This window comes from Coffea arabica, chromosome 9e (genome assembly GCF_036785885.1).
Source record: "Coffea arabica cultivar ET-39 chromosome 9e, Coffea Arabica ET-39 HiFi, whole genome shotgun sequence".
Taxonomy (NCBI): domain Eukaryota; kingdom Viridiplantae; phylum Streptophyta; class Magnoliopsida; order Gentianales; family Rubiaceae; genus Coffea; species Coffea arabica.
In genome coordinates this window covers 39,172,672-39,182,468 of record NC_092327.1, presented here as the reverse complement: position 1 = coordinate 39,182,468, position 9,797 = coordinate 39,172,672, and the positions used below count along the sequence as shown (strand labels likewise).

Below are 9,797 nucleotides of genomic sequence, written 5' to 3'. Positions count from 1 at the left end.
AAGTTAAATACTAACATAAAACAAAAGTCTCGAATACAAAAAATGTAATCTTACAGTTTAGCTTATGCATTAGAATTTTGAAAGTAATGTTACAAAAAATGTTAAAGTAGTAAGTAAGAAGTTCCGGTTGGAAGACCACGCTTTTGTCTAAAATCGCTTCAAAAACCTCTCAATTTGTCCTAAACTTGAACCAATGGCACCTCCTCTCCTATCCTTAACTACTGGAAACCAACACTCCCTCCTCTTTCTCAGTTAGCCCCTCAAAAGCCCAAGGATGTACACCCAATTTCACACCTCTACTCTCCTTCCTACACTCCCACTAACTCATTCTCCTCCACTGTCCCGCCGTACCATCCTCCTATACTCTCATCGCCTGCCACCCCTTCACCGTCGACGACCCACTTCCCTTCGTTTCCCACTTAGAATTTCCAGTTGTATCAATTCTACTGGTACTATCAGCAGTTCTTTAAGTACTGAAGAAGAAGAGGAGAGACCCAGTAATAATAAGAGAGTGAAAGCCTACCCATTTCATGAAATAGAGCCCAAGTGGCAGCGATATTGGGAGGAGCACAAAACTTTTAGAACCCCACATGATGATCTTGACACTACCAAGCCTAAGTACTATGTTCTTGACATGTTCCCTTATCCAAGGTCCAATCTTTCTCACACTTTTTAAGCCTTTTCTCCTCTGGAAATGCTCCTGGATATGCTGTGTGACTCTGTAATTATGTCATTCTTTGCTGTATGCAGAAAGAAAGTTTATTTTGTTTCTTAAATAGAAGTCATTCAAATTCGCCAAAAAAAAAAAGAGAAAGAAGCTGACTTTCTGTATGCGTTGAAAGGTAATTCTTCTTCAAATGCATGAGGAAGCTACTGTAAGGTTGCTATATAAAAAAGAAAAATGGATTTTTTCTTTGAAGATATCTTCCAAGCAGGTCTAATATTGTCTGAAGTTGGACCTTCCTAGAGCCTAAACTAGCTGGAACTTTTACACGGTGTTTTCTCTATCTTTATTTTGAAACGTATCTATTGTATTCCTGTTTTTCATAGAGTAGAATTGAATGTGAGTAAAGGCGTGAACTTTGAAAAATTTTAACGACTATGGGGCTAAGTTTGTAATGGCGTTACTCCAAATAATGTTCCTTGGCAACAGAAATTTTGATTTTGACTAAGGTGACAAATTCTGTGACCTGCCTCGTTGAGATGGTGGTTCTGTCTCTGATTAAATCATTGTTACAGCGGAGCTGGTTTACATGTTGGCCATCCTCTTGGATACACTGCCACGGATATCCTTGCTAGGTTTAAGCGAATGCAGGGGTTCAATGTTTTGCATCCAATGGGATGGGATGCTTTTGGTTTACCCGCAGAACAATATGCAATCCAGGTTGATTAGCAAATTCGTGAACATGTCGGCACAATTGGCTATTAGGCTGTGAAGGGTTATTAATATTGTAACTCTTGTTTGCTTGTGTTTGACAGACTGGAACACACCCAAAAATCACGACATTAAGAAATATTGAGCGCTTTCGTTCCCAGGTTATTTGAGAACCCTGTTGATTCATAGTCTGCTTGATAAAGGCCTTTTCCATGGTTATCATGCTTTATTCAAGTTTTTTAATATTGACTTCTAGATTCGTTGTTGTTACCGATTCTCTTGTAAAATGGATAGTAAATCTCTTCTTTTAGTAGGCGTTATTTAACTGGATGTGTATTTAAGTTAATGAATCATCGAGATTAAAAACACATACTTATGACTGACCTGGAGAAAAAATGCTTGCTCTCAGATGCTGAATCACAGTACATAATGATGATATTCTGCCCTTGATTCTGTTGTTCTGTGGATTTTTTTTTTTGTTATCTAGATGTTTTGCAGACCAATTAATGGTCGGGTATTTTTTTTCAGCATACGGTTTCTGAAACTATATTTAAACTAAAAAATAGTCTACACAAACTGAGTAGACTTGAGAATTTTCCATTCAGTTGTTAGATCCTTTGTAGCTGAATAGCATATTCTTTCGTCTTTGAATGATCTTTATGCATATTACTGTTCTAGGCCAAATACATAAATGTGATTACACGCACTGACGTCTGTGCCTTTTTCCAGCTTAGGTCATTAGGTTTCTCATATGATTGGGACCGTGAGATTTCTACAACAGAACCGGACTACTATAAATGGACACAATGGATATTTTTGCAACTTTTGAAAAGAGGATTGGCATATCAGGTATACCTCCATGATCAAAATTCTGTTTCGTGCTTATTTGAAGATATGTTTACAGTCTTCCAATTTTATAGGCTGAAGTTCCCGTAAACTGGTGTCCTGCACTTGGTACTGTATTGGCTAATGAAGAAGTGGTGGACGGTGTGAGTGAACGAGGGGGTCATCCAGTTATTAGAAAGGTATGTTTGCTCTATATGTTTCCGCATTGAGTTATCTATCTTTGACTTCTATTTTTTTTCCTTATCTTTTTTATTGGATGGTTTTATGATTTTACAGTTACTTGTTTATTACCAAGCAGCCTATGCGGCAATGGATGCTGAGGATTACTGCATATGCTGACAGTCTTCTTGAAGATCTAAATGATCTTGACTGGCCTGAAAGCATTAAGGAAATGCAAAGGAACTGGATAGGGAGGTCAGAAGGTGCAGAAGTGGAATTTCATGTGATGGACACGGATGGGCAGCAAACAGATATAAAAATTGTAGTTTACACGACCAGACCTGATACCATTTTTGGGGCAACGTATGTCTATGATTGTTCAATTCTGTTTTTGACCAGTGTTTGAAACAACTATCATACCCTTATGGCTATTCTTGCTGTGCAGCTATTTAGTCCTGGCACCTGAGCATATCTTATTGTCATCAATGGTATCTGAGGCCCAAAGCAAACACGTATGTTAATGCATTAATTTTGACTTATCCTCCAGTGCTTGCCTGATGTGGTTATAAAAAAGAGGAATGTCATCAATTATAGGTGGAAGAATATAAAGAACTTGCTGCTAGAAAGAGTGATCTTGAAAGGACAGAACTTCAAAAGGAAAAAACAGGGGTGTTTACTGGTTGTTATGCAAGAAATCCAGCTACTGGAGAGGCTATTCCAATTTGGATTGCTGATTATGTTTTAGGAAGGTGTGTATTGAATTTTTCTAGCTTTTTGGGTCCTATTCTTTTTAACTTCTTGGGAATGTTTTAGATGCACTTGCAGTGCCAACCAGATCTCTAGAATTGATTGTGAGGTGCATTAGCTGATTAAATTGTCAACTTAGGAATAATTTACTGTTTTAAGTTTTAATGAAGAGTATACAAATTCATGCAGCTATGGGACTGGAGCAATAATGGCTGTACCTGCTCATGACATGCGGGACCATGAATTTGCTTCAAAGTATAACCTTCCAATTTGTGGAGTTGTGATGCCAAATGATCAGAATATTAGCAGTTTTGACAAAGCATATTCTGGTGATGGTACTGTGATAAATTCATCAAATTTGACCACAGGGCTTGACATCAATGGCTTGTCAAACAAAGAAGCTGCTTCTGAAGTTACCAAGTGGCTTGAGAAAAGTGGGAACGGAAAGAGAAAGGTATGTCTTTTTGTCACAGAGATGTAAAGTTCCTCGTGCATTTGCATTCCAAATTTTTAGATTGTGCTTCAAAAGAGCATGGCTTGCCTTTAGGTTTAAGATACTCTTTGGAGTAGATAATCTGCTCTAGAGTCACAGGCAAGGGACTTCATTATGTTGCCTCTACAAGATAAAATTTAAGTTGATCATTTTCTTAGAAGGAATGCTAGCTCTATGTAAGATGCAAGTTGCAACTCATGGAGGAGGGCATTTCTTTTACATGCGTTGTTTAGCAAAGACGGTTCTTTTTTTAACAAATTTTACTTTTCTTAGGTTAATTACAAGTTGAGGGACTGGCTTTTTGCCCGACAACGTTATTGGGGGGAGCCTATTCCAGTTATCTTTTTGGGTGAAACTGGTGAAACTGTTCCTCTTCCTGAGACAGAGCTGCCTATTACCCTTCCAGAGTTGGATGATTTTACTCCAACTGGTTCAGGTGAACCACCGCTGTCAAAAGCAGCATCTTGGGTATGTTTAGCTTTATAACAATAATTGAGTTGTTATTTGGGTTGTTGGGACCATTTCTTAGTTATATTCATAGGAAATATCTGGATACATTTGGAGATTGTTTGCCCAACATCTTCATTGAGAATGAGCTCTAATTGAAGTTATAAACCTCAAAACCGAAGTTAGCCATGTATTTTCTTTGTTCCAACTTCCTTCTGTTTTCCTAGTGGTAAGGTTGTTTTTACGTCCTTGACTAATATTTTCATGCCTTATCTGACTGGTTGGTTTCAGGTTAAAACTTTTGATCCTTTGTCAGGGAAACCTGCTGAACGTGAGACAAACACTATGCCACAATGGGCTGGTTCATGCTGGTAATTTGTGGTTAATTAGCTTAAGTATCTGTATTTGTTGCCCTTTGTTGTACAAAAATTTTCTTCACTTGCTCCATTCCTCCTTAAAAATTCTGTACATGAGATAAAAATGGCATATGAAGTTTTCTTGGGAAAAGTACATTTGTCCAAGTTATCTAGGGGTTTCATAGGAAATACAGCAAAACAGAGGAAAATTGGGAATGGGCAAAGTTAACTTTTGTCTGCTGATTTGATATCAGGCTAGAATAAACTATCTGTGGTTGGAGGAGTTTTATCACATTATTGTCATATGAAGGCTTCATTTTTCATCATGATTTGATTGCTATTCAAAATAAACAGAAGTTAGTATCTTAGCTCTAAATACAGATAATATTTATATTTTTTGGCATTATGTCTTGTATAATACCATCATTTTGCTGTAAGCATTGTTGGTTGGTACGGCATCATTTTTTCTAGTCAAGTGTGTTTTCTACAGTACAGTTTTCACTTTTAAGCTGCTAATTCATCTTCTCATATCATTGGCTTTGTATCCCAAGTTCTCTTATGTATGGACGCAAACCAGATTGAATCAGAATCACAAACTGATTACTGAGTTGTAAAAAGCGTAATCATATCCACTTGATATTCTTGTCTGCACTCTTGACAAAGTTGTTCTATGGTCTTCACCATCTTTTATAGATTGTAAACTTTATACCTTTGTTAATAATTTCCAGGTACTACCTGAGATTTATGGATCCTAAAAATTCCAAAATGCTGGTAGATAAAGCAAAAGAAGCGTAAGCTCTAAATTTGACTATAGTTTATTTTCCTACCAGTTCCTTTTTTAAAGAAATATTATGTTGCCCTTTTCAATCATCTTTTGCTTTTCAGATATTGGAGCCCAGTTGATGTTTATGTTGGTGGTGCTGAGCATGCAGTTCTTCACTTACTCTATGCCCGTTTCTGGCACAAGGTTTGTACTGCCAAGCTTTGCTTGAATATAAGTCCTACAGCAACTTCCACAATAGTGAAGAGCTGCACCCATCACATTTCATTACCAGCTCATATCATCCTTCACATTTATCAATTGGTACACACCCAAAAGAAATGAGGAATATTCTATTTCTAGGAAACTGGTTATCATCACTATTAATCATTTTTGTGTGAGCCAACCTTTGTTTTAGGATGATGACAAGGTTAGGTAAAACTCAAACAAATTCAAGTGTAGTGTAGATGGTTGTTAATTTTGTTATAAACTTCCATGACCAGAGCTGTCTAAAACTCTTAAACATAGGAAGTAGTAAATTAGAGCTTAATGCTGATTGTATCCTTGTAATAGGAGGATATTTGACTGTACCTTTTGAATTATTGTTGTTTTCTTTCAGGTTCTTTATGACATTGGAGTAGTGTCAAAGAAGGAACCCTTCCAATGTGTCATAAATCAGGGCATCATCCTTGGAGAAGTAAGTGAAATGTAATCATAAAAGATTATGCATCTTCCTGTAGCAAATAGTTTATTGTTTTGCGTTGCAGGTTGAATATATTGCATACAGAGATCCAGATGGGAACTTGATATCTGCAGATATTGTTGATGAGTTGACTGAGCTTAGTCAAGAAAGAGTCCCTGAGGATGAGGTACTTTCGTTTGCATATTCTGAATTTTTGGGTAATTATTCCTGTGCTGTCATTGATGCATGCTTACCTGTGTTTGTGAACAAGGGTAACTTTTTGTGGCTTCATCCTCCTTTTCGCTTCCTTTCACCTTGTCGGCCTTTTTGGGATTAGTTTCATTGTGTTCTTTTTTTGTGTGTGACTATATTTGAAATGGCTTTAATCCTCAGCCAAACTTGACATATTAGGTAATGTTTGCAGCATTTTCTCTTCCTCCAAACTCTTTCTGCTTTCCCCTCTAATTCTCTTGAGAGTAGTTTGTATATAGTTTATCATGCATGCAGTTACACCCAGCTTAACATGCCTTGTATTCTTTGCTGATGTAGGTTAGAAAATCTGGCGACTCTTATGTTCTTAAAGACAATCCGACTATTCGGTTAATTGCACGAGCTCACAAGATGAGTAAAAGTAGGGGAAATGTCATAAATCCTGATGATGTTGTTTCTGAGTATGGTGCAGATTCTCTTCGGTTGTATGAAATGTTTATGGGCCCATTACGGTAGCTTCCTTCACTCCTTTTTGGTTTTTTTTAAGAATGAACTCTTGCTATTAATTCTTTAGAAGTGAGTTTCTGATTATTCTTTTCTTTCTTTACATCATAATTTTTTCACATTTCAGTGACTCTAAACCATGGAATACTAGTGGTATTGAAGGGGTCCATCGTTTTTTGGCAAGAGCTTGGAGATTAATTGTTGGTTCACCATCACCCAGTGGTGAATTTAAAGATGGAACAGTAGCACTTGATGAGGAACCTTCTACAGACCAACTTCGATCTCTTCATAAATGCATTGATAAGGTAGATTTATCAAAATTTTGGATCGGCTTCTGCTATTCATAGTTTGTATATCCCTTTTCTTTTGTAGATTGCAGGTTCTATGGTTAACAATAAATGTATTATTTCTTGTCAATCTAAAGCTTTTCTTCCTTGCAGCATCTGATGGGCTCATGTGATTGCATTTGCTCTTTATGTTTACTTTGTCTATTTATAAACTGGTTTCATGCTACAGGTAACAGAAGAAATTGAAGCAACACGGTTCAACACAGGAATTTCTGCAATGATGGAGTTCATTAATGCTGCATATAAGGTCTCTCTCTCTCTCTCTCTCTCTCTCTCTCTCTCTCATTTTTCTTTTTCATAACAAACTAAGCTTTAGAAAATGGTCACTCCCATATCAGGCAGGACTTGTATCCTTGAATTGAAGAAGGAAATTGGAAGACAAATTTTCAAATTCATGGTGTAGTTACCTCTTCGACTGGTTTTAGAATGAACCTTCCCGATTTTATCTGTGTTGTACTACAAAATCAACGAGACTAAGTACTGGTAAAAAGAATCCTGAACTGGTCAAAACTGTTGAACAAATTCTCAACTTTTTCAATTATTTTACTCTTTTCCCTGCTCATTTTCTCTTTTAACGATTTTCTATTAGCTTCTTTAACCTATCTGTGATTTCTTTTCTATTTTGCAATGAGAACCTTATTTCCTTTAAGCAGATTTTAAGCATTGATGTCAAGATGATGTCAGTTGATATGGAATGGTTATTATTAGGAGAACCATTTTACTTGCACTTAGGTTTCAACGCATTTACTGAATAGATTATCTGTTTGCAAATTTTAAAATTTGTTTCTAGTGGAAGAAACTTCCAAGATCAACTGCTGAAGCATTTGTTTTGCTGCTTTCGCCATATGCACCTCACATGGCCGAGGAGCTGTGGTCTCGTCTGGGTCATTCAAATTCCCTTGCCCATGAGCCTTTTCCCAAGGTATGGGCATGTTTCTTCAAATACAGTTTTCTGTGGCTAGGGTTCTCAGTCTCGTGATCCCCTAGCCCCACCAGACTCCTGTTGCAGGTGCTTATCGCACCACAGTATTTCTTTTGTTTGTTCTTGTAATTGTTCAATTGATGCAGCAATTCATGCGACCATATATCTTGTCATCCCTATACATATATGTAATGCATTTGAGATCTGCTGTGAGCAGCCAAATATGAGACTGGTCTCAACAGAATAATTTTTTATCTGGTTAGCAAAAAATGTCCGAATATCACTTAACAGCTAACTTATTCCCTTTCAGTTTTTCCAACATAGATACAAAAGCTCTTGGCTGCAAAAAATAAAAAATCACCTTGTATCCAAAATGACCACAATTTAGAGAAAGATTCTTTAAAAGGAAAATGAATGTAAAGAAAGCAAATGGTAGCAGTGGAGAGTTTTGTTGAAGAAAATCACTAACGCTTCTGAAGCATTGAATGTTTATATAGGTGCCTGGTACAGTTAATAGCCATATTACTATCTAATTCTCACTAATTGTGATCTCCTTTCTTGTTTGTTAAGGCTGCCATCCCTTACCTAATTCTAGATGTTTTTGTGTTCTTTTGTTCAGCATTTTCTTTCTTTGATGCTTGTCAAGACCAATAAAACTCCATATTATGATTTACAGTTGAAGAATATTAAAGAAAGCTGAAGAGTTTGCTCAGGGAAAAGATAACATAACATGTACAGCAATTTCTAATGTACTGAGACATGCATAGACTAGATCATGAACAGGATAATATTGTCATGTTGAGCCTTTGATTGAATTCTATCTTCAAATTGCAGGCCAACCCTGAGTACTTGAAAGAATCCACTCTTGTCCTACCTGTCCAGATCAATGGGAAAACAAGGGGTACAATAGAGGTTGAAAAAGAATGTTCAGAGGAGGATGCTTTTAGGTTAGCTTCTCAAGATTCAAGACTGTCCAAGTTCTTGGACGGGCAAAAAGTTAAGAAGAGAATATATGTTCCTGGAAAAATTTTGAATGTTATCTTAGATGCTAAAAAGGTGAAGGTTGGGCAAAGGTAGTCTCTTCGCCTTCATTTCGAGTGCACACATGGAGCTAAGCTGCCTCGGGAATGGAACCTCATACTTCTCAATTATCCTTGTGCGATGTCTCACTGGATCAAATGTGAAGGAGTCACGGTGCTTGTGAAAGTGAAACCTCCAGCAGCGCCAGCAGCGCCAGCACAATGCCTGGTGGTAGATGTATAGTAGGAAAAGAAATGCTGCAGATTTTGCATCCTGTAGCTTTTTCTGCTGGAAACAGCAGATTAGTGGAGTTTCCTATCAATATTTACATGCGTAGCTATTTGTAGCTTTAGGTTGGTTTGTTGTAAATCAGTCCATGTATTAATTAATCAGTGCAATTTTGATAATAATGGTCAAATAAATAAAGCTATTCTTTTGTCGACATCGCTCATTTCAAGGGAAAAAAAAGGAGGAGAAGAAGAAGGAGAGATCCTTTTGCTGTTTATCATGCGTTGCTTTTGTGCATGATTAGAGGCGTGCATGGAATCGCACAAATGGCAAAGCTATTATTGGCCTTGGCTCCTGACCTCTGTATTGGCAAAGTAAGGAGAGCTAAACCAACTTCAAGAAAATTCTAGTAATTGCTGCTGGTTTACCAATGGTAACTGATGAAACTTTCATGCAAATCATGACTATCTAAATTGACTCTGTCTTTAATGTTGGCAACGTGAATAACACCTATACATCATGTGAATCGGATCCCTGAGTAAATTGGGATAATTTAGTACTACTATATGATTCAGTGCTCCCATCAGCTGCTCGGTCGGACGCCAGTGATCAGAAGTCCCAAAGATTATGGGCGTGATGAAAGGTGTTTCTACTTTGTTTCTTTTTTTTAATATATATTAGGGAAAATTGCAGAAACCTCC

The 9,797-nt window shown here is 37.1% G+C and overlaps 1 protein-coding gene across 2 annotated transcripts; it reads left to right on the top strand.

The window, feature by feature from the left end:
• Positions 1-231: 231 nt before the first annotated feature.
• LOC113710459 (leucine--tRNA ligase, chloroplastic/mitochondrial-like) lies at positions 232-9,310 on the top strand. 2 transcript variants are annotated; one of them, XM_072066263.1, is made up of 20 exons: positions 232-651; positions 1,240-1,384; positions 1,480-1,536; positions 2,105-2,224; positions 2,296-2,400; positions 2,520-2,743; positions 2,826-2,892; positions 2,975-3,129; positions 3,317-3,581; positions 3,894-4,088; positions 4,359-4,438; positions 5,152-5,214; positions 5,309-5,390; positions 5,803-5,880; positions 5,951-6,052; positions 6,415-6,587; positions 6,707-6,884; positions 7,096-7,173; positions 7,717-7,848; positions 8,683-9,310. In XM_072066263.1, exons 1-20 carry the CDS (start codon positions 275-277, stop codon positions 8,923-8,925), a joined length of 2,919 nt encoding a protein of 972 aa, XP_071922364.1. In that variant the 5' UTR covers positions 232-274; the 3' UTR covers positions 8,926-9,310. The 2 variants fall into 2 exon arrangements, with proteins under 2 accessions (XP_071922364.1, XP_071922365.1); XM_072066264.1 differs by lacking the exons at positions 1,240-1,384; positions 1,480-1,536 and having other exon boundaries at positions 2,110-2,224.
• The last annotated feature ends 487 nt before the right edge of the window (positions 9,311-9,797 follow it).